This window comes from Asterias amurensis, chromosome 20 (assembly GCF_032118995.1).
Source record: "Asterias amurensis chromosome 20, ASM3211899v1".
NCBI classification, from domain to species: Eukaryota; Metazoa; Echinodermata; class Asteroidea; order Forcipulatida; family Asteriidae; genus Asterias; species Asterias amurensis.
In genome coordinates, this window is record NC_092667.1 from 3,409,198 (window position 1) to 3,434,743 (window position 25,546).

The 25,546-nt window shown below is 39.8% G+C and overlaps 1 protein-coding gene across 5 annotated transcripts in view; it reads right to left on the reverse strand.

Moving 5' to 3' along the window:
• Positions 1-358: 358 nt before the first annotated feature.
• The window catches only part of LOC139952181 (microcephalin-like), a 172,598-nt gene continuing 147,410 nt past the window's right edge, over positions 359-25,546 (reverse strand). For 3 of the 5 annotated variants that reach the window (XM_071951212.1, XM_071951213.1, XM_071951214.1), the window contains 15 exons: positions 11,185-11,332; positions 10,557-10,642; positions 10,019-10,143; positions 9,400-9,490; positions 8,240-8,363; positions 7,825-7,886; positions 7,258-7,384; positions 6,332-6,487; positions 5,132-5,944; positions 4,495-4,868; positions 4,084-4,124; positions 3,518-3,680; positions 2,915-2,992; positions 2,370-2,604; positions 359-1,569 (listed from right to left, as the gene is read on the reverse strand). In XM_071951212.1, the coding sequence (XP_071807313.1) occupies positions 1,520-1,569; positions 2,370-2,604; positions 2,915-2,992; positions 3,518-3,680; positions 4,084-4,124; positions 4,495-4,868; positions 5,132-5,944; positions 6,332-6,487; positions 7,258-7,384; positions 7,825-7,886; positions 8,240-8,363; positions 9,400-9,490; positions 10,019-10,143; positions 10,557-10,642; positions 11,185-11,254 (2,595 nt within the window). In that variant the 5' untranslated portion in view covers positions 11,255-11,332 and the 3' untranslated portion in view covers positions 359-1,519. Of the gene's footprint in view, positions 1,570-2,369; positions 2,605-2,914; positions 2,993-3,517; positions 3,681-4,083; positions 4,125-4,494; positions 4,869-5,131; positions 5,945-6,331; positions 6,488-7,257; positions 7,385-7,824; positions 7,887-8,239; positions 8,364-9,399; positions 9,491-10,018; positions 10,144-10,556; positions 10,643-11,184; positions 11,333-13,104; positions 13,219-25,546 lie in introns of those variants that run through there. The other 2 variants (XM_071951211.1, XM_071951210.1) reach the window with 2 other exon arrangements.

The following is a 25,546-nucleotide window of genomic DNA, read 5'->3' on the forward strand; positions in this document are numbered from 1 at the left end:
AAAGTACAATACCCTCCCTTCAACAAAGAAAGTTTTCTAACATCCTAGGAATCCACCTGCAGAAGGCAGCCAATCAAGACTAGGCCTACATCAGTGTTTGTCTTTGATTGGTTAATTTAACAAGAGATTGACCAATGACTTAACTTTCCACCAATGGGAACTCTTCATAAGTGGCAGATTTTAGTAGCACCACTTTTTGTCACAGCTAAAGTTTTGTTCAGACATAGTATTTTACCCAAAGGACAATTGATTTATTCTATGGGTTGAACCAACATAAGTTAGAAAACAGTTTTACTGATGAAAACAAAAATTGAAATATTTATTTAAAAGGATTTTAATTCTTTATTTTTCAGTCATTCAAAATTCATTGCAAAATTATTTATTACAAAAGTAGTTAGGTAAACTCATTAAAAAAAATCATAAACTTATAGTAGGGTAACGTTATAGAAGGATGTTTTTGTTATCTTATTGTTGATTTATGGGCAAAATTATCTATAAAGACACAATAAAAGGCACCTCGGAAAGTTTTTGCTGAGCCAAGTGTCTACTTGCTTAGAAAACAGCGAAAAAAATTGCAGTACTTTCATCAAGAACGTTGATCAATACATCAACGTTTAGCGAGATGACGGCAGGTGCATATCACATATCGGCCACATTGTCACAAACTGACATCACAGAAATGTGAATCTCTAAAAGTCCCCTTGAGAATGTCATTGGGTTTGTAAGTCAACATAAGCACTTTCATACCAAACATTTTCGCAGGATGCTTACTACTATTACCATCTTTAGAACAAGTAAGCTTTTGGATAAATTGTACACAAATTTGGTCCAGGGCATTTTATAAGTTTGACCCTACGTTTAATGCAATTTGGTTGATACATTTGATTCACATGCCTATAAATAAATTAACTAAGGTACCAAAGTCAACTTTGAGAAAAACATTCTGAAAGTTCCATAAAATTAAACTAAATTTTCATTGTTTTTGTCTTCATATATAAAGATAGGTTGAAAGTGAATGAGTAATATGATTACAAGGCAGTTTGCTCCTTTTCTTGTGCATACATTTTGTTAAATAAATTTTACACAAGATCCTAATTGAAAACCCATGACCACTGAATTTTGACAACATAAGTATCACTGGAAGATCCTCTGCTGGAAGGGCGATCATCAATCACCAAATATCGTACCCAAGAAAGGAACAAAATTTTAAATTATAAAAAATTATAAAGATTTCATCTCTAACGGTTGGATTATCTTGTTGCAGGAATGACACCTAAACCCTTCAAAGAAACTCATTCCATTCCATTGAGTACCAATAACTGATTGCTCTTTAGTCTTGGTTCAAGGTGTTCATTTTAGTAAACCATGCAGACTCAACACTACATACATGTCAACATTCCACCAATAGAGGGCGTTATCTGGAATTGTGGTGAGCCGTGGATGATGAAAGAAAGCAGGTTTTCATAACAGCTGAATCGGATATTTCTTGTTGAACGAGACGCAAAGAGTTGTGTCACCCTCATAGCAGGTAGTCTTCAAATGGAAGTTGCTGATGTTGAGTTACACAGTCTAGAAAATACATGGGAAAGAAATGGCATTGTTATCAAATTGCTAAATCAACACCGTACACATCATCCAGAGGCATTGGAATCAAGCTGATTTTGATTTCCGTTTGCAAATTGCGCACTCCATACATTTATCTTATAGGGTGTCTAAAACTTTGTATGGTGTGGATGTAAAGAAGTAACAATTCTTAGTAAAACCTTTAGGTATCTGACCTAAGGTGGATTTCACAAAGAGTTAAGACTAGTGTTATCTCAAGTTAGGAGGAGTTACTCGTCCTAACTTAAGACTAGCCTTAAAGGCAGTGGACACTATTGGTAATAGTCAAAATAATTATTAGCATAAAACCTAACTTGGTAAAGAGTAATGGGGAGAGTTTGATAGTATAAAACATTGTGAGAAACGGCTCCCTCTGAAGTCATGTAGTTTTCGAGAAAGAATTAATTTTCCACGAATTTGCTTTCGAGACCTCAGATTTAGAATTTGAGGCCACGAAATCAAGCATCCGAATGCATACAACTTCGTGTGACAAGGGTGTTTTCAGTTTTCATTATTATCTCGCAACTTTGATGACCAATTGAGCTTAAATTCTCACAGGTTGGTTAGTTTATGCATATGTTGAGATACACCAAGTGATGAGACTGGTCTTTGATAGTTACCAATAGTGTCCACTGTCTTTAAGCTCTCAATAACTCGCAAAGAGTTAGGACTATCTTTGCAAAATTGACTCCTGAAAAGAATCTTTCCAGCCTCCCGCGGACTTCAAAGAGTATATCAACATCTTCCCTAATTCCACCCCTACTTACCTAACAACCACCTCTCTGAAACCACTGGTACTTCATTCTGTTGATTCTTCACTCCCCCAATGCATATACTAGCTTGTTTAAGATTGCTACATGTCTGCCCACAGCAGAGTTCTAGTAACTCCGTCAGGTCTGCCTTGGGTGGGCTTGTTGTGTCCCTAATGAAGACCGGCCCCATGGTGGAGAAGAGATCTTGCTTGAAGGAGTCTGTGGAGCTGGAACGTTCTAATCTTGCTATCTAGAATGGGGTCAAGAAAGATGGAGGATTGGGGGAAAGGAAATAAAAAACATTGGTGATACAAAATCCTCCTGCTGGAAACTGAGTTTTCTAATTCAAACCAACTCAAAAGAGAGGATTTCAATTAAAAAATTACAACTCCAATCAATTCCAATAATATAATTCTATACAAACTAACTCCAACATAATCCAATTGGATTTCTAAATGAAATGGAATGGTAAAAAATTCCTCCTGTTTGAAACCGAGAGTTCCAATTCAAACCAACTCGGTGCCAAAAGGAGATAGAAAGATAACAAGACGGATTCAAACCTTGGCTGATGGGAAGAAATCCTTTATTTCATAAAGTTCTTCAGGAAGCCACTTCTCTGCTTCTAACGACTTCAGTACCTTCACAATGAAGAAGACAAAAAATAGGTCAAATTGAAAGGCCAATTACACAATTGGTAATTACTGGAACAAAATTTCAACCATTCTAAAACAACCATTCTAAAACAGATGTCTTACCGCCAGACAACCAAGTTTCCCAGGTAGCTTTTAGAGGCAGTTGGTTGGAATCCTCTATTTTAGCAGCGGGTACTACACCAACAGGTGAACCAAATAAAACTATTTAACCCTCATGCAAATTTGACCTCTATTTTACCACTAAATAACTATATGAACTCTGACCCACATGTCACCTGACAAGATGCATGTCTCTTATATTGCTCAGGAGCTAATTTCATAAAAGCAGAAAATACTGCTTGACAAATTTCTTTGCTTAGCAAAAACTGAGTGGGACACCAGTCACAACAATATAAACTTAAAGTAGCTTTGGCTGTTAACCTATTTCTGTTAAGCAATATTTTTCTGTGCTTAGCAAGTTTTTGTTTATGCTTACAGGCTTTATGAAATTGAGCGCTGTATTAGACCTACCCATTCTAAAGACAGGAACCAGCAACCTCTGGCGATACCTCGAAGGACGTTCAACGTCCGGCGGTTCTCACCACAGACGATATGCGTTGTTGTCGTTGAAACCCTCTCTTCTACACTGAAGCCTTTGAGTTTCTTGACGACTGACAGGACCAGGTCTTGATCACTTTGTAAGGAAGGAAAGGACACACTGAAAAGTTACTTGCATGGATTACAACTAACACTAAAGACTGGATTACACGCAAGCCACCAAGGCCATGGTCTCTGTTGCCCCTGGTATTGGCCTTGGTGCCCCTTCAAAAGTTCCCCATTGACTTTAAATTCTCCAATTGAAGTGCCCTTTGCAAAATGAAAATGGCATTGTCCTTTCAAAGTTGGAACTCCAGGCCGAGAGCCTATCAAGCAAGAAGTTGTAACTATTTCCAGGTATTTACTAATAGCAAAAGTTTACCTTGGTGAGTGAACCATGCAATTTTGTCAATTTACAAGCAAATTCAGACACGTCATTTTCAATTCTGAATTCTGCTCCATTATTGAGATTTGAGCAAATGTGTAAAAGTACAACTCACCCCCCATGAATACTGGTCATCACAAGAGAGGGTTTACTCTGCTGTAAAAAAAGACAGAAAGAATATTAATTATGATCATTGAGGCGCTACCCTATCTTTAGTGGAGCAGCTCAAAAATACGGTACATTCTAATCCAAGTGCAAATAAACATTCCTTAGGGAACATTCCTGCAACCCAGTGGATCGGCAGAACGTTTAGCTGGACCATAACATTGTGCCGAACGACAGGAGCAAATTGACAGGCAGAAAAGACAGAAGTCATCCAATGGAATGTTCCAACAGGCCATTGGACCGCCCCACTGGAATACTTAACCTATCCATTTAAAACGTTCCTACTGTTTGGACTTTTGCAATGCTCCCCAAAATCACACCATTAAATTTCCATTGTCAAAATCAAAACAAGCAGTCTTACTTTTCCCTTCTTGCTGGTTTTACTCTTGTCTTGCCGTGCGCCCTTCTCCCTACAAACACTACTCTCTGAACCATCTGATGAAGAGTCTAACCAAAACTTGCTGATCAGAGACAATGATCGACTTCCCTTCTTCCCTCTCAAGATCGCTGAGATGTCGTCTTCACTGCTGCTCTCTCGGGTATCTGGATGCGGGGTTGCTAAGGAGACAGTCCTGTTGCCACGGGGTTTGGATCGTCCTTTGGTCTTGAGACGGCCGATGCGTTTCTTCCGCTGGGAGAAGTCGTCAAGGCTTCTTCTGCTTGATGTGACATCACCTTTGCTTGGTGCGTGGGATCCCTCTGTTGACGATGCTGGCAAGACTTCTTTTGAATCAGCTTGTTTGAAAAAATATATAAGAAAAAATATTTGATGGAAACGTAACCCTTTTACAAACTTAAAACATAAGCTTTCGTCGGGATTTTACGTTGGCACAACAGGGACCCTTGCTCGTAGTCTTTGCAACGATTGTTTCAGGGTGATTTTGGACCATAATAATAGATTTTGAGAATCACCATGCATTAGGGAAATGTTAATGCCTCTGTTGGGATCGAGCATTCCCTTTTCAATCCCTTAGTTCTGAGAAATTTTGCCAACTCACCTTTTCTCTTTTTTGCGGCTTTCCCAGTTTCTTCCTCCGATGAACCCGATGATAAATCATCCGTCTTTCTCTTCCTTGTTCCCTTCACCCCCCTGGAAGACTTCTTACCCTCGGATGTCTTGATCGAGGTCAACACAAGTTCATCTTGGTTAGGAGATCTGTTGGTCAAGTCACCACTTTGGTTATTGGATTGGCCTGTAGGAATCATCTTACTGTCTCTCGAGTTGTTAGATGACTTAGAAGAGCGCCTGGGCTCTTTCTTCCGTTTCTCCAGCCCTTTTGAGATCTCTGAAGTGTTCTCAGTCTGGTCTCCTTGTTGTTTCTCTGTCAGGTCTCTTCGTTGTTTTTCTGAAAGGTCTGAGCTCCCACAATCCCTGTCGAACTTCTCGCTGAGTTTTCTAGACGACTTAGAGGAACGTCTAGACTCTTTTGGTTGGTTTTCCTTCTTGCTGGATTTAGTTGGCTCAGTTAGAACCTGATTCAGCCCAGCGTCCGAGTTGGATGACAGAAGTTTACGCTTTCTCTGGCTCGGCATCGCGGGCTCCGGACGTGAATCTGACTGCTCTTTTATAAAAGAGACGTTCTTAGTCGTTCTGGTTTTGGATGGATCTGATTGATTCCCAGATTTCTTGGACAGAGGGATCAGATTTCTCTGAGCTAATGTTGTTTTTGGATCGGGATGGTCCGTTGCTTTAAGGCAGCAGTCTTCATCTGCTTCGAGCTCGCTCAAATTGGTCTCGATTCGTAGCGATAATCTTCGCATCTTAGGGGAGACCTTCTTGGCTGACCCTTGGATTGCTTCTGACCTTCGACCTTAAAGACATAAAGGATGGTTGAATGTCAGGTATAATTTTCAATCTCGGTGGTCTAGTTGGTATGACACTGCTCTAGAATTGCAAAGGTCGTGGGTTTGAATCCCACTCGAGTAATATGCCTGTGATTTTTTTCACAGAACAGTTGTTAAAAACCTAAGGCTAGTCCTAAGTTAGGAAAAGTAACTCATCCTAACTTAAGATAAGTCTAGTCTTAACTTTTTGTGAAATCCACCCCTGTATCATTCCTCTGCACACAACAAATAGATGAAAAAGCATGACTTTTTAATAACTGAAAGAAAGACAAAAAACAGCTACTTTTTTATGTAAAAAGTTTGAACTTAGACAGAAAATGCAGAATCATAAATCATTAAAGACTAGCTACTACCTTTCTTCTTATTCCTGTCTGCAGATTTTGCATTTGTAGCCTCAGTGCTGGGTGCGGACGTAGATTCTGTGTCCACCGACGGACTGAAACTTAATTTCTTCTGCAGAATATCTGGCTTTGCGCCAGATGTTGGTGAGTCACCAACGGTCAGTCTCTCTGTGAAATTCCACAAAACGTCAGAAAACAACGAGATGTCAATAAAGGTTTGCAACATTAAATACCTCCTCACATTTTTAAGGACCCAGAATCTGGAACAAACTTCAACAATACATCAGAGATACCACCTCACTGCATACCTTCAAGACACTCCTGAAAGCTCACCTGTTTCAGGAGGTGTATCATCAATAACGTTTCTCATGTTTGTGCCCATACATCAGCACCTTAGAGTAACCTTTTGATTTTGGCACTTAATAAGTTTCTTTTGATTGATTGATTGATTGAATCAGGATACAGTTACTTATGGTGACTGTATCCAGACCACCGCAGCTCGTCTCATCTCACGCACAAGGAAACATGAACACATAACCCCAAGCATTTGAGCTCTACATTGGCTGCCCATACAACAACGCATCCAATTCAAGATCCTCCTTCTCGCTCACAAGGCTCGTAGTGGACCAACTCCATCCTACCTCAGGGACTCATGGATTTGACATTTGTTTAATAATACCATGTGTTTTCTCAGCAGACACAGTATTCAACTGAAACTTTCACTAGTGACTTTTATTGCATTTTTCTTGGCAATTTTGCCTCCAATTCAGTTTTACTTTTCTATTCAAACTCACATTATTTCCATACTTCATAAAAACAGTACACAGCAATAACAATAATTTTAAAAGAAGTAACCAATAAACAAAGCTCTTTTACAAGGCAGAGAATAAATAAATAAAGTATGGAGGCCTCTATCTTCAAAGCAGGACTATACACACCTGATATGCGCGTACTACCACTGTTTCGGACACGACTGAGTGCGTCTAAGCATGCCCTCATACTTGCCGGTGTGTCAGGGATTAACGAAGGAGTCAACTTTATCCCAGGTAGCTGAGGGGTTCCAACCTAATGGTGATATAATACTAGACTTGGTAAGATACACCGGGGCCGAGGCAGGAAAGGTAGTTAAGCACAACACTATGCTCACAAGAATAAGGTTATCATTTCAAAACCACAGTGGATGATATAATGACATTTATACCGCGCATTTTCTATACAAAAATGATAAAGAGCGCCTTACAATAACAATGATTACGATGAACTAAAACAATGACATATTAAATGGTCAGGCAGTAGGAGGGTTGACTGTGCGCTGAGCATTCACCAAATGATATCATTGCAGGCTGGCATCATTCAAAACTAATGGTCAGACAGTAGGAGGGTTGATTGTGTACTATTGCTAAGATGCATTCATCACATGACAACTTGGAAGTTGGCATAATTCAAAACCACAGTGGATGATATTAAATGGTCAGCTAGTAGAAGGGTTGACTTTTCAGACTTACTGGTGTGTAGGGATCTTGAGTCTCTTCAACGTAGACATGAGGCTTGATGGATGACGCTAAACCTGTGAAAATAAGGACAGACACAAGATTGTCAACTTTGCTACGTCCAGGCCTGGGATAACATGGAGGCAGACTTGATCGATTGATAGATTGATAAGTCGGCAAAATATGTCTTAAAGTGGTAAACAGGGTCAAGGCACAAAAACCGGCTAAGCAAAGGAAAATCTTTCTTAGCAAAAACAGGTCACTGGCTAACTTCGATTTAAGTTCACACTGTTCTGACTGGTTGTGAGCAATTGATAAAGTGCCCTGCTCAAGGACACAGATGTCGGAGCTGCCCAGGCCAGGATTCGAACCCACATTCTGTACAATAAAGACTTCGGCCCACACCAAGGGGTAGAGAGAGTGTTTTTACCGGGAGAGTTCAGTCGGATATTTAAGGGTTGTATGAGAGCCTTCCTCTTTCTCTTCCTAGCTGCTCTCTCTGTGCTACTCAGGACATCTTCCTCAAATGATTTGGGCTGCATGGACTTCAAACGCTGAGGAATCATAAACGAGGACAGGAAACTCAATGTCAATGCTGGCAACAAGTTCTGAAACTGTGATCCATATCTTAGGAGCTATGTTGAAATGATGGCATGTCCACCTCTTGATAAGCCTTGGGAATTATACACTCCTCGGAGCCTATAGGCTCCGAGCACTAGAGAAGTAGATCAAAGAGCAGGATGCATTTTTATCTGGCGAAAATTTACAGATAATTCATAGACCCACACAATTAAACTGACCTGTGAAAATTTCATTTCAAAACGTGGTTGGGTTTTGGGGATATTAAAACCTTGAGTGGTCATGTCCAAACCGAATGAATAATCCGCAATTGGAATACACAATATGAGAAACTCTTTATGCAGAAATGTTTCTCAGATTGAAATGTTTTTGAATCCTTTTAAAGGGATAGTACACTAATGGTAATTGTCAAAGACCAGTGTTCTCACTTCGTGTATCTCAACATATGCATAAAATAACAAACCTGTGAAAATTTGAGCTCAATTTGTCATCGGAGTTGGGAGAAAATGATGAAAGAAAAAACTACCTTGTTGGACGAATCTGTGTGCCTTCAGAAAGGAATAAAAGACTTCTAGCTAGAAGTATTTTATTATTTTAGTGAGAAATTACCTCTTTCTCAAAAACTACGTTACTTCAGAGGGAGTCGTTTCCCACAATGTTTTACACTACCAACAGCTCTCCAATGCTCGTTACCAAGTCAGTTTTTAAGTTAATATTTGTTTTGAGTAATTACCAAACGTGTACCTTCCCTTTAAGGGAACTGTTTCGCCAAATATTTTTCTATATCAACAGCTACAGCGCTACTCACCACGTACATTTTGATGGTCTTTATTTTGTTTAGTACTCACCAAAGGTATACCCTCCCTTTGTGTACTGAACAGATAGAAAGAAACCATTTTATGACTTTCAATTTGACAGCAAAGCTCCTTTATTACCAGACTCAAGAGATTCTCTCGTTTGGTATGTTTATTGAAAGCTAGAGGTCTGGAGGATTTGAATCCATTGGTATACCTTGATCCTTGGAATGATAACTGGACTACCATTGTCTGTTTCAGTCACAGGAAATATAGACTCAGCCACATGTTGCTGATTCCTCTTGCAACTGAAATAATTGAAAACATTAAAGTTGAAATAACCATTTCATTTATCGATATTATTGGGGGGATATTTTTTTCTCTATCCTCAATGCATGAACTAAATCCTTTAAAATATTTGTTGTTTTGGGAAGGGTGGAGAGATTGAAATGGAAGTTAACAATTTTACACATCTTATAATAGTGATCTATCTATCCCTTTTTACGCTTTCATTTGCTTAGGGCCGGGAATTCAACTACTCCACTTAACGCCGATTATGCCAGAGCGCCCTTGATTCTTTGCAGTAAGTCAGACGACTGATGTATATAATATCCACATAACATTCCATTGGTAACTCGTATACAGAGGGGACAGAAGGTACTGGAAATTATACTCTTAATCTCCCTCTCTCCTTATTTTTATATTTCTGCTGCATACAGACACAAACTCCGCTCTTCAGCCATTAAGACATCTGCTCTAGAGTGCCAAAGATCATTGATGGAAAATATTTGGGGATATTTTACTAATTCCCCTGTCACCAATAATCAGACACATACCTGTCCACCCACAGCACCGAGACGAGATGTAGCCCTCTCTTCAGTGCCTTGTCCTTAGTACTCTTCTTGCCGTCTTTCCAAATGACGTGGGTTACCGGCTCATCATTAGTGAACCTCATCACAACCTGATACCAAATAAAACAGAACAAAAAAAGTTTCAACAAGTTGTTGGAAGCCTCCGAGTCTCCCTCCTTGCTTAGTGGTAAAATGTCTACTCTAGAAGATGAGGGGTTGTGGGTTCAAATCCCATCGAGTAGTCATTGGATTATTTTTGTGAAAGATTTGAAAAACACTATATACAGTGAGTAAAAACCAAAAAGATATTGATTCAGTGGAAATTGTTAGCAAGAGCAACTGGTTTATTGTAAAAAAATTCAACCTGGAGGCCTAATCTTAAATTTTGTCAGCAGCTCTTGACACCCATTTCAAACTTCTGTTTTAACCCATAGCAGATTTAGTCCGACCTTTTTCATCACTAAGGTTAATGTCTATGAGGGAGTGCACACACTTTTTTTTATACCTTGAGTGACAAACTTACCGTTGCCCCAAGACGCTCCAGCTGTTTCCTGACGCTGTTTGAACGATTCTCCGTTTTTGTTCGGACTTCAACATAAGCCACAACATCTAGGAAGAAACAAGGTCGATTAATTGATTGATTGAGTTTATTTAGATAAAAGTACAGCAAGAACATGCCAAAAATGAGGTGTTGTGGCCGAGCGGATAAGAGCATTGGACTCAAGCTCTGGTGTTTCTGTTCAGCAGAGTGTTGGTTCGAATCCTGGTTGTGTAACTTTTGTCCCAGAGCAAGACACTTTACTGTAATTGCTTCTCTCCACCCAGGGGTAAATGGGTACCTGTGAGGGCAGAGATGGTTCTTGTGGTTTGTTAGCTTAGTGCGCTACATATTTGGCAGCACAGGCTGTATACTCCCCAGGGAGCTGAGATGGTTTCAGGATTGAAATAACCAAGTGATCAGGATATTAATGTTGGAACCTCTTAGAGACATGGTGTATAAAGCGCTATATAAAAACCGAGTATTATTGCTATCATTAAAAATACAAAAACAAGTTGATGAAGTTCTAGACCTAACTATAAATAAAAATCAGACAGCGTTAATTTTGAGCGCTGTATTTTCGCGGAATCAGGAGGGCGTCTCCAGTGATTACCTTTTAGTACTCTGTTATCCAATGGCTCCATGTCAGGAATATCATTCTCATTATCGCTGTCTATGAGCATGGCCTCATCGGCAGAACTGCTCACCCCCGCGCTGGTAATGGAAGCATCCAGTGTCAGAGAATCATGATGCTTCGGCTTCTAAAAAACAAACAAACAAACAATTGGGTTTTTTTTCAATTAAAACAAAACTTTGAACTCGATAACAAAAATATAGTTGGTAGAGAGCGCCCTCTTCATATTTTCTTTGTTCAACCGAAAGTTATTTAAAACTTACCCGTCAGTTTTCCTGACCTTGTGTTGAGGTTATTACATAAATAATAGATCATTGCAGTGATGAATTCTGAGACCCAATTATGTAGCACCTTGTAAGGGTTTACAAGGTGCTACGGCACATACAGCAGCCACAGCCAGGAACACCAGGGCGAACCCCTTCTCTTTTCGATAAGTGTACTGGGTTCTTTTACATGCGTTACACCAACGGCTTTACGTCCCATCCGAAGGACGAAGCAATGGTTAGCTGTTTTGCTTAAGGACACAAGTGTCACGGCTGGGGATTCGAACCCACACTCTGCTGATCATTTCAATTAAATCAAGATCAAGATATTTATTAAATTAAAAATATTAATATATGGCTCTAAACATCTCTTAACAACAGGTCCTTATACTAAGTTGCTGATAAGCACCCATTTTAAAAGAGAGCTTATTTATAACAGCAAAAACAGCTAAGTTATTATAAAATATAAATATTAAATAAGCCATATCGTAACTGGTTAACAGTAAGTTAGTAACACAAAAAAATCGTATCCTGGTGTCATGTGTTTTCAGTAGGATAACAGGAAAAATTTTCACAATCAAAAACTAAATATTTTTTTTTTTCAAATCATCTATCCAATTTTTTAACATTAACACTTTCACTTCATGGTGTGTTGAAATTTTTAAAGTTTTGGTTTTACGTTGTGAGAGACAGTCCGCCATTAACAGTGCTTGTGCATGCACGACATTGGAGCAACGTCATGTGTTTTCACACCTTTCATTGGTTGGTATTTTATTGAATATTCAGAAGCTAGTATGGCGGGCAAAGTAAATCAAAAATATTATTCAATTAGTACTTAATAAATTTAATTACATTTTTGTCCTAAGGCATTATGGCTACTATATTAGAATCCAGAGATATCATAAGGCATGAAAGTAAAACACCCCACCCCCCCTTGATGCACTCACACTTCATAACAATCCGTTTTCCCCCATTTCAGACCAGTAATGTTTGATTCAGGAGATAAGAAACCAATCTATGATATTTTCTCTTAAATGTAGACTTAATATTTATTACGCTTATCGGAATTTATAACAGTTATGCAGTAAATAAATAAAAACAATTGTTGTCATTTTCACTTAAAATATTTTAATATTTTCCCCACATTTGCGCACCATAGAATCCCAAATAGTAACCACCTCAAGTGATCCATCTAGTGACTAAAGCAGAATGAAACTCAATCTAGTAGATAGTAATTTTGTTTTGAACTTTCGAGGTTGGATGATGTTTCTTTGACTCACTTGAATGTTGGCATAATAATGCACTAGTGATTAGTACCAAAAATCAATCATTTTATAAATGTTTGAGCATAACCAACGACAGGAAACTTTATTCTCAGCATGATTAAGCCTGATGAAAATACAGACCGTGAGTAAACTGCATAGCTTCTGTCACCGGTGCAGCTTGCACAATTTCGCGGTTAACGGGAATCAAAGTTGGGGCCCAAAACATATGAGGGTCGATAACGTATGACGCTACGATACGTTTATTCGTCATTTTTGTTTCTTCTTCTGAACTTCTGTTTTAGTTAGAACAAATAAGAATATGGTCGACATACTGATTTAAAAATGTGTGTTAAGAAGCCAAAAATCGTTACCTGAAGAGACAAACAATTCGAAGACTTTCTCTTCCGTATGAACTCCATTATGACACAGAACAAGACTAGACATGTCTTGGAACTGTTTGGAGTGTTGATTTTTGAAAATGGCGGCCTTCGTCCGCTTCGGTGACAATAGAGGGCGGTATTCAACTTTACCGGTGATCAATTTTATTTTTGTTGGGGGGGGGGGGGGTGGTAATCCAATGACGTTCATTAGGACCTTGTTATATCGATCAAGAAAACAAAAAACACAAACCTGAATATCTGATGTTTATGAACATTTATTTGTATCAATGATAAGAATAAGTGGGAACAAGCTTTTCTAGGTTAATCCTTAAGTGTTTTGAACAAAAACACTATGCGAAAAAAAAGCTCATCTATTTTCTAAATCCAAAGGTTAAACACATTGAGTGCCTTTTTGCCGATAGAGTCGTCAACAATGACCTTGTGATTAAAGGAATGGTGTTTGCTGTCAATCTTTATACCTCAAAATATATGTAGGTCTATAGTTGCTAGGCGAACGCAAATAAGTTTCTTTTGGGAATCTACAATCCCGGCCAAAATGCTTGGGCCACCCATTCCTAACGTTATATAAAACCTTCCCTGTCCACTTCCCACTGACAATAAACATTTTCTCCCCGCCCCCCCGTCCCCGTCCCCCGCTCAATGTTGAATGTTGACTGTAAAGACCGGTGTCGCATGCAACTATGTCCTCTAAGCACTCTATGCAATACTATCCGGAGGACATTATTGCATATGCAATCGTGTCCGCCCAGACGCTGCTGCATAATGCAATGGTGTCCGCCCAGACACATTGCTTATGCAGTTGGGTCCGCCCCCCGTGCAAAACCCCCTTGCAGTAAATTAAACGCCCTTGGTCGACGGAACACGTTCTCCATTTTTTACAAGCTAAGTGCATGTATGAATGACATGGGAAATGTTCGGCCGTTGGGTATCCGCTGCAATCATAAAATACGTGAATAATTCGTGTTGCATATACGTGGTTCAGTGCATGCACGCTCGCACATACATGTACAGTCTTAATATACATGTCTACCGGACGGTTTTTGCATAGCCCCGGACAGCAAAAGTGTCCGGAGCGGACAGTATTGCATGGCGGATACAATTGCATCTGACACCGGCATCCAGAACCAACATTGGGAACCAACATTGAAAGGGGGCTGGGGGGCCCAACGAGATATGGCCGGGATTGTTGAATTTGTAAACGGGGGTGGAGATAATCCTTTATGCATTTCAAATAAACACTTCTTAAAAATGATTAGGACTCGAAAGGTGTCATCCAAAAATGTTACCCTTCTACGAGGACACTGATGGGTGCGTTCGTTTAGCTTCCCTGGGTCAACCCCAGTGTGTGGCGTTTTTTTTTTCCCCAGGACGAACGTGGGTATTTATCTGCACACGTTCGTCCTGGAAAAAGAAAACGCCACACACCGGGGTCGACCCAGGGAAGCTAAACGAACGCACCCAATAACTACATTGGTTATTCATGTTCACCCCAGGGATGATAGTCACGTTCGTAAACGCGTGTTGTTCATTTCGCAATAATAAACATCAAGGCGAACGATAAAGAAGAGTGTGTTGACATTTCGTTGTTAGAATGACTCTAGTGTTTGAAGTTGAAACCCTGTATTTGTCAGCAGTGACAGCAGGTTGACGACCCCCCCCCCCCTATGTCCAGGGAGGGCCCAATTTCATAGAGCTGCTTAAACAAGAAATATTGCTTACAGTTACACATTTTCTGCTAAGCAAAAATGAGCAGGATACCAGTCACAAATAGTGCATGAGACATAGGTATTTTGCTTGGTTAACTTATTCTGGTAAGCATAATTGTGTTGTGCTACTTTATGAAACTTTGCCCAGGGTCACCTTTTGGTACGATACAACCCCAGCGAAACAAACCTTCACGTTAAGTGATACGGTGATTAAATCATTCGATTATCTCTTGTTTTCAAGATGTAAAAAGAGGTGTTGGAAGATTGTTTTACTAAATTTCCTGTTTTAACGCTACTTAGGGCATTGTAGTGGACCTGTGGACAGACGAGTCCTCATAGTGTATGAACTCGAATAACTATGTGTAGACTTAGACACGTCCACACAGTGTTATTTAAAGTGTTACGGAATAGGATTTTCCTCAAGGAAAGGATCGAACGTCCACACGTGATATTGTGGTCATAAGGTGCTAAAAACGGCAATAGACTTAATGTGGAATGAACGCGATTTGTACGACTTGAGGTTATGTTTTTTAAACATGAACTAGGTTACTTTGTGAGAAAATAGAATTAGCTTTTACCAACATTACATACGGTTTCAATGCAAAAATAGTTAATGGCCAGACGTCTCGACCCTAGCAGAGTCTTTCTCGAAGATTACGTTGTATAACGTGATTCAAACTCCAGTGTTGACTCAACTTTGGCATGTTTAGGGCGATATATTATGAAGTGTGTGGGTGGAGGAATATAGCAACAAGAACGGCAAAACAAAGATAAAGTTGTATCTCTTCCAAGGTTGGTAATGGTACGATAGAGCTAGACTTGGTTCCAAGTCTTAAGTCGTCCTGATAGCCGCTACAAACAGCGCCCTCTTGTGATCAACCTTCGTCAATAAGCCTATCTAGGACGGTGTCGCATGCAGTCCTCTAAGCAATACTATCCAGAGGACATTATTGCATATGCAATAATATCCGCCGGACGGTTTTGCATATGCATTCGTGTCCTCCCGGACGCTGCTGCATTATGCAATTGTGTCAGCCCGGACACATTTGCATATGCAGTTGTGTCCGCCCCCGTGCAAAACCGTCCTTGCAGTAAATGAACGCCCTTGGTCGACGGGACACGTTCACCATTTTTTTTACAAGCTAAGTGCATGTCATGAATGACATGGCAAACAAATTATGTTAATATTCATGCTGGGATACGTAGGTTCAGTGCATGCACGCTCTCTTACGCGCGCACACACATGTACAGATTAGTCATGTACACGGTCCACCGGACACAATTGCATGGCGGACACAATTGCATCTGACACCGGCGCGCGTGAAAGCTAATAAAGTGGGGGCATTTTTGTGGCTGATAACTGCGATCTAAGACTTGAATCAAGTCTACCATTGAGCAAGGTACTATCAAGGGCCACAAAAGGTATAGTGGTAGTCAGGTGACTCTCGGCACGTGACGCGTGGGTGTGTTCTTGCAAGATACACCCATGGGGTCCTTGACTTTGGGTATGGAACGTGCCGTCGAGTCATTCGAAGTGACAAGGGGAAGAAGAAGACCAACAATGTCTCTGAAGGTGTCAGGCGTACTCCCTAAATATTATTGCAAAAAAATACTTTCTTTTTTGTGTTTTTTGTTCACCAGGGGCTCTCGTGGGTTAGAAGAATGGGCACACAACTGGGATAACATTGAGAGTTTATTTAAATAATACATTTTGCACGCTTGTATAAATCAGGTATGGGCTGGACGAGGTCGCACATTATTCACAAATATTTGTGTATCTGTAGAGTACGGCTATTCCGTGCTGGGCCCAATTTCATAAAGCAAGTAAGCACTAAAAACTTAGAAATGCTTTGCAGGGTTACCAGCCAAAATTACGTTTCATTCACCATGTTGTGACTGGTACTCCCCTCAATTTGTGCTTAGCAAAGAAATTTGTCAAGCAGTATTTTCTGCTGAACAGCTTTACGAAATATTTTTTACATTCAAATATTTTTACATTCAAGTAAGAATATCTTATTTTAGGAGCGGGGGCGGGGGGGGGGGTCAACTTTTCACGAGGATGGTGAAGTTTCGGAATAAACAAACAGAGAAGTAACTTGAGTTGGCTTGTTGCAACCGTCAGTCTCGTGACACTAATGTCCTAACGCAAGACACTTAACCATTGCTTCGTCCTTCGAATGGGACGTAAAGCCGTTGGTCCCATGTGTTGGGTAACGCATGTAAAAGAACCCAGTGCACTTTTCGAAAAGAGAAGGGGTTCGACCTGGTGTTCCTGGCTGTGGCTGCTGTATGCGCCGTATAGCACTAACTTGTAAACCCTTATAAGGTGCTAAATAATCGGGTCTCAGAATTCACCACTGAAAGTTTGTATATACTCGGCGCCTTGAGTACAATTTGAATCAATCAAAATGGGGTGGAACATTTATATGAGAAGTTTTATCCTCGGCGCCTTGAGTACCTTGTTTGGTAGATACGTGCGCTATATATGACTAGGATATTATTAAAAGTAATGGACACCAGAAAGCATATTAGGGTTAGCAGGCCTGGTACCTCACGGAGGTAATGAAGGTGATTGCCCCCAAACCTTGGTGCCCTTGACATGCGCTAGCAGAAAATTACAAATTCCTCATAGGATGCCCTTTACTAAGAATAAAAATGCCTTGGTGCCCTTGCCCTTTTAAAGATGAGGCATACAGGCCTGAGTTAGGGATGGGCTACAAATCGTGAATCAATCAAAATGGGGTGGAATATTTATATGAGAAGTTTCATCCTGGTTTTGAAAAAGGGAAATTAACAATAAATCAAGATAAAGGCTTCCCGTTTAAATGGTTATCAAAATCAAATAAGCAAGCTTTGGTAAGTAACGTAGACATTTATAAGCGTTATGAATTATGAAAGATTTTATACCATAAAAAAAACTCTCATCTTCTCATTTCATTGAACTTCAAAGAAAAATCACAAATTAAAATCGAGAAACTTCTGATGACGAAATTTGAAAGGTCAACAAACTTGGAATGCATTAACACAGCCGCAGGTGAAAGCGAAATAAGTGTTCAGGCAACAGCCGTATACAAGGTGTTTACTAAACGGGCCACACCACCAAAAGCGAAAGTTATAAGAAGGCTCAATACGCACGTGCCTATAGAAAAAAAAATGACATGAAAAGGGTCACTGAGGTGCGAAACAAAATTATGGGCAATCAGCATTTAACTGGAAGATGTCATGTGACCTTGATCCCCCCTTTAGTCACATGATCTGTACCTTTGTCCAACAGAAATAACACTAGCACCCTTTCAAAGATTGAGCAGTGGGGTTTTATAAGACTATGATAATACACAGTAGAATATAAAGCAAGACGAGCTCTCAAAAGAACACAATCTACCAGGGCACAATGTCAGAAAGCGTGTAACCACAAAAATTCGCTTAGCATGAAATTTCTTCCTTAATAAAAACAGGATTACCAACCAAACTTCCACGTGGTTTTCAGGATAAGCAAACAACAGCTGAATGCCAGTAACAAGCAATATGCAACAAATTAAAATTTGGTTGGTAATCTTGGTTTTTATTAAGGAAGAAATTTCATGCTAAGCAAATTGTTCTGCTTCCAGGCTTTGTGACATATGGCACTGGCCGGTAGATGCAAACATGGTGCCACCGCAAACCAAAATTATACAAATAATTGATATTCCAAACAATCGTAAACTATAATTGAAAACATGGTCCACATGTTAATGTCATATAAAGAGAACATAAAAAAGTATCATAAAAAATACTATCGCACAATGTTTGTTGAATAAAAGTGTAGGCATGTATGCTTTGTTTTTGAAAGGGCAAGGGCACTACGTAATTTCCTCCATGGTAAAGGGCACCCTATGGGGACATTTTTCTACTGGAGCATTTCAAGGGCACCAAGGCAATGACCAGGGGGCATGGGGGCAATTGCCTGAGTTGCCTCCTTGAAGTACCAGGTCTGAAAGTGGATGAAGGAAAAACACCGATGGCGTATAGTGTATGGGTGTGGGCTTTGGGATGATGCTGGGGCGGGGTGAACAGGGAAATTGGGAGGGGTGGAGTTTGTGGGAAATTGGGAATGAGGGGGGGGGGGGTAAACCGTGTTCGATGTGTGGGAGAGGGTGATCCCCGAAATGTTGCCGTACGTTACATAATGTTCTCACAGAAGAACAAGTGAACGGTGTCCTAGGGAAATCTGTCCCGGGGAGTTTCTGTCACCCATTATGAGGAAATTATTACATGGAACTGGAGGAGGTTGGTTCAAAAGAGGGCGCTATCAAAAGAAGTTTGTACACAGTTTGCCATTTTAGGGGACAGCATCTCCGGGGGGACAGAATCTCTAGTAATGTGGAGTTGGGAGATGAGGGGATAGGGAAACGGGGGGGGGGGGGGGGGGGGTAGAGGGGGAGGGAACGGGAGGATCGGTAGAGGATGGGGATGGCGGAGTGGAGTATAACAAGTCTCATAAACTTTAAACTGTCAATTAATAAATAAAACAAAAGGGAATGAAAAAAAGTGTATAAAACCGAATCTTGAAGTTGTGTTCCTTATTCCGCGGACTTGAATTGAAAGTGATGGTTATTGATGAAGGTAGGGATAGCCGAGGGGCATTGTGGTGTTTGAAATGACTAGTAGGTCTACATGCATGGGTAACCACATCACCATGAACCCTTTCAAATCACCATCCCTTCTCCTGTCGGATCGTAGCACGAGTGCAACAGCCTCCGGACAGAGACATGTTTCCAAGAATATTTTCCTTTATTTCATAGCTGCGTTTTGAAGACCTTAGTGAAAGGATGATCATACACAACAACAAAACAAGAAATACGTATTTGGACCCGCAATGACTGTTAACTGAAAAGGACAATAAGATTTTCTTTCACCATAATTGCTGCTCTGCTTCAAGGAGTAAACTTTACCATAGCCACAAGTCAGTGTATCATTTCAACACAATCGGATATGCACAACACTAAAGAACAGGACAAACGTATGAATCTGCAAAGACTATCTGTAAAGGCAATTACTAGTTCTTCTTCAACCATAATTGCTTCTCTGCATCAAGGAGTAAATCACACAAGGAGTGAACAGTGTTCAACCTTGCCACGGCCCCCGGTGCACCATTTATACAAATGTAATACGTCTTTATTAAAACGGGTTTTTATTTCAGAGAAAGGAAAGTCTCATTATGCAACGACAGTGGCTTTGAATCGAAGCGGGTCAGGGCCACGACCCCGGCCGTGTAAAATCACGCCTCAACGGTACACCATCTATCTCAAATCCCGCTCCAACTTCATTGTCCCCGTTGCAGAATATTCCAATTCAAAAGGGGATTCAAGAAAAGTACAAAGCGCAGCTCCAATTCGAAGAAAACATTTCGCAAAACACAATCACTGCACGCTTGTATAGGGCATGTCAATGTGACTTTTAACTTATGTTGAAATTTTGTCTTTTGAAAGTTGAGTGGTGGTGGCTTGCCTTTGCTGAATTTAACAATAAACTGATATGGCAGGAGTGTTAGTATAATATGTTTGGCGTACTTGGTAAGAAAATAAAAACGCGCCCGACCAAATGTTTTCTCTCAAAATCTCGACCTTATCTCGTATAATGGTGTGACGTCACAATGGTGTGCCAATAACCACGTAGCTTATTTAGGCCATGGGTATCACAACAGCGAAACTCAGGCACTGCTCCTGCAACCAACGGCTGTTCCATGTCAGAAATAAATCTCAATCTATGTGTGGTAATCATGAAACTGCCTTGCACAACGACTGCCATGGTACGGTGACAAGTTTGGGAAGAACAAAGAAGTTCATTTTGGTTTTCACCCATACCCGATGTGTGTTACAGCACTAGAAACTCGGTACTTACCCGAGTTCTGTGAAAAAAATCACAGGCATATTACTCGGGTGGGATTCGAACCCACCCGATGACCTTTGTTATTCTAGAGCAGTATCATACCATGGAGGTATGGTCATACCAACTATGGGTGCGTTCGTTTAGCTCCCCTGGGTTGACCCCGGTGTGTGGCGGGTTTTTTTTCCAGGACGAACGTGGGTAATTATCTGCACACTTTCGTCCTGGAAAAAAAAAAAACGCCGCACGACGGGGTAGACCCAGGGAAGCTAAACGAACGCACCCATTAGTCTAGTCAATCTAAGCGAAAGAATGGCTTGACCTTGACAAAATTGCAACATAATTTATTTTTTGGCAACAGTCTCTTTAAACCCTCCAAAAAGGGGAAATATGCATAACTTGCACAAATTAAAAATTTACGTTTTCGCCTCTATTTTCACAAGTGTATGTGTGCACACGCCCTGATAGTTGTAGAATTGACATAATTGTCACATACAACGTCATGCAACTGTCTCTTGAAACCAGGTGCTACGACTTTTTTTTCGATTAAAAATATAAAGTAATTGCCAATCGGGAGTAACGTGGCGGACGGGCATTTACAATATAAAACTCGTCCCATAAAGTTTTAAAATTAAATTAGAAACTATAAAAGTTATAACTATAATCCGCCTCAAGCATCCTGGTAGAAATGTTTCACTCCAGACAGGAGTTATTGCCCATACAAAGCTAAAACTTAATTAGTTTTCAGCGAACAATCAATATTATATAGACATCTATTCCCATCATTATTTAAAAAAAAATTACTCTACAACGAAATTAATATATTAATTTTATGTGCATTTCTATTAAACTCTGAAAATGTATGGAACAGCAAGTCCATATGCGATGTTAATTTGTATAAAAATGACATAAAATATCGTTTTATGGTTCTATTCGTTAAGGGAAAGGACTTTCACAGTGGAGTACAGTGTTGGGTATAGACGAGATGTTTGAACACAAGTTTATATAGGGCGAGTTGGTCTCGAAAAAGCGTTTGAATAACCGTACAGAAAGCAAGACAGCTCTCCAAAAAACAAACTCTCCTTGCAAGTATAAGATACAGCCTACCCGTGGTGTTTCCTTTCTCAATGCGCATACCAAATATATATATTGATACCTCACCATGCAATGCCTCAAATCCCTTCTACCTCCATGGTTATTCTAAAAACCTACAAGTTGACTATTCAGTGAGATACCATAACAACAAATTGGAAAGCAGGCGAGTTACTGGCATTGTTATTAAACCCTCAGCAGTAATCTATTCTACTTCTGTTGTTATGGTTTTTATATAGGTCATGTCGAATCCAAATACTGAATTCTGTCCCGGTTCATCTCCCCAAAGCGATATCACAGCTGTGTTCATAATATTTTGGAAGTTGTTCCATCACGCGTTTGGCTGGACAATAAGCAAACAGCTGCTTAGGAGATGTTTACGTTCCGGTCCAGCGAACCATGCAGGAGTGATAACACATACACATAACACATACAAAACCAAAAACCGCACAAGGCCCGTTTTCGGACATAAACTCAAGGCTGACATTACGTCACTAGGTCAAGGTTCAAACCACCCTCGATTGAAGTGGTCGGTATATATACGCCTGCAACATACATGGACCTCCTGTTGTTCCTCTTTTGTTAACACTTTTATATGCAACACCTCCCATTGGTTTTGGACACGGTTCCCAACTGTGGAACTTTCCCGAACCCTGGAGGGTTCTTCGAATGTGTGCACCTACTCACCCCCACCCCGCCCCACCCTTGACAATTAAGGTGTCATCCACATCCAAAAATGTCTTACCGTGAAGGATTCTTAAACTATTGATTCATGAACTAAACATAGTTCCGTACGACGCAAAAGGGATCAATAAATCTTGGCAGGGGACCTTAAAATTGGAGGAGAGAATGAAATCTGACAACCACAACAAAAGTCAAATGCGAAAATCTCAAATTCTGAAACACCAAACCAGCGTGGGTTTTTATCTATTTTCAATGCCTACGCATTTACCATACGATATGCCCATTCCATAAACAATCTCATATAGTGCACCGGTCTATATCAAGCAAGTTGACCGTTATCTGTGCCGCATAACTCAACAGGAAGAACGGGTCAACCTCAAGACAAATTCATGCTCGATTAGAAAGCACCGGACACCTTTAGTAAATGTCAAAGTGTGGAGAATGATGCTCCCCTTTCGTCATATATAAATATTATAAAAACCTCCATAAAATATCAGATGTTTGAATCGGACGAGTTGGTCTATAAAAAGCGTTTGAAAACGTTTGTTATGAAATGCTTGGTTAGAAAAATGGTTTAAAGGTAGAATATAATGGTCCACACAAGTATCACTCAAAATTGCACGGTCGGCCATTTATGGGAGTCAACCATAAATGACCGACCGTGTTATTCGACGAGGTAAAAAGAAAACCACGCAATTTCGACGCATATTTGTGTAGATCATTGTATACTACTTTTACAACATCTTTCTAACCATACCGATTTTATAACAAACGGTTACAGAACGCTTTTCAAGGACCAACTCGACCGATCCAAGGCAACGTGTTCCTTTAATAGATGTGCATAGGCTGAAGTGATAATGGCACGAAATTTAGTCGCAGCGTCTCTAACGTGATGTCATATGTCAAAAGGTCTATATTGAAGATACAAATGTAGATATGCATTTCATGACGTTATCAGTGAAGCTTGTATCAACTTTCCTTTCTGTGATTTATTTCTTGGTATGTTTTTGTTGTTGCATATTGCAGAAGAAGGAACTAAAGTACTTCTCCCTCAAAGGAAATCGTCAGTCACACAAGAAAACTCACTCAGCCGGGATTCTTTCAAATAATAATGATTAATTCGATGTGGGAAAAAATACAAGCAGTTAAAAATAAAACTTTTCCCTTTATAGCCATCAATCACTTTCGGCACAGAAAAAAAAAATAAAAGTTCACAGATTTACAAATAACTTACAGGGTTTACAGAAGGTAATGGTGAAAGACTTCTCTTGAAATATTATTCCATGAAATGCTTTACTTTTCAAGAAAACATTAAGACAATTATCAATTGTCGTTGTCGAGAATTACGGATTTATTTTAAACACATGTCACGCGGCGAAACGTGCGGAAACAAGGTATGGGTTTTCCCGTTATTTTCTCCCGACTCCGATGACCGATTAAGCCTAAATTTTCACAGGTTTGTTATTTTATATAAAAGTTGTGATACACGAAGTGTGGGCCTTTACAATACAATACTGTTTACCGAAAGTGTCCAATGGCTTTAACACAAACTTGGCTGCCAAGAGAGGCCCTAATAAAATCAAGCATCGGCCTTCAGAGCAAACAAGATCACGTGGTCTTTTTGAAATCACCCAGCAGGGGCACAAATCTTTTTTTTTCTCTCGCGAGCAAAACACAACATTTCACCCGTAAATGGTTACGTAATACAAAATCCGCAAGCGCTCAGTTTCCCAGAATACAACCTTGGCAAAGGATTAAATGAAAATTAAAAGTGTAAGCTGCCAAGTTTTTTTAACGCGTACTTTATTATTTTCTTTACCCAAAACATTACACGGAAACCTGCCGCACAACCCGAAGGTCACATCGTTTCTAGTATTACGTAATAAGCGAACTGCGGTATCAACACAATAAGTGGTTATTATAAAAAGGTTGAAAAAACTGCTATCCCTCAATAATATAATGAACTATCTTCATAGTCGGATATCACTCCTTGAAAAATTGATAAATGTTAATATAATTGTGCAGGGAACCGTGACTAGATGGGTTTTGCTCACGGTTTAATCAAGCAATATACCAGCAAAAGTGGACACAAGAAGATTTGTTTGTCAGCAGCCAACGCCGCCCCCCCCCCTCCCTCCCTACGTATCGATTGACAAGTCTTTGTTCTGATTCTTTGGAAGATACAAATAAAGAACGTTTCCGGCTCGAAAAGGAGCAAACAAAATGACTCTTTCTCCAAAAGGTGATAAGTGAAATTCTTAGAATGTGTTTGTTACTACATGTTATTCTGATCGATTCACAGACAAACTTGCTGCTTGCTGCAAGGACCTTTCTTCCATTCTTCGCAATCATAATATTTCGAACTCGGAAGCTGTATCGTTTTTAAAGTTTGATAAAAAGTATCTCAATTATTATTATTTTTTTTAAGTTATTGATGACGTCATGAATAAGAACATAAATGCACAGAAGTCGCCCTCTTGTGACACTGTGTAAGATTGGTTTATAATTCCAATCCAGTGTTCATAAAAGTAGCCAGTATGTGACTATTTCATCAAATTAATCCATGTTTTCGTCAAAGCAACACAAAGAAGTTCGTGAATTAGGGAATATGACAGTGTCACGGGATGGTCGTTGAAATAAAGCTGCTTCTCCTTCTGTTTAATTTGTTTAATTAGTTCCTTCAGGTGTTAGCTTTGTTAAGGCTCCTGCGCCAGGAGTGTCACCTGTGACAGACATGGCGCATTACAAGTTTCCTTTATTATTATTATAAGCAGCGTTTGGGGTCCTCAAATGCAATTAACTTTGATCAAACAGCGCCGAAACTATATGGTAACATTCTCACTTCTTTAGAGCAATCCCTTTTAAACGCCATTTTTATGCCATTTACTGTTTTTATACAAAATAATCAAAAATATGAGTTTTAAAAAACAAACACATTGTATGCGCGTAAATTATATTTAAAACATTGGAGTTATCATCGTTAAAGCTTATAAAATGTACTGAAATAAAAAAGGCCCGGATTTCAAATGGTGAACACTTAGGGGCTCATATTTATTTGGGGTGGG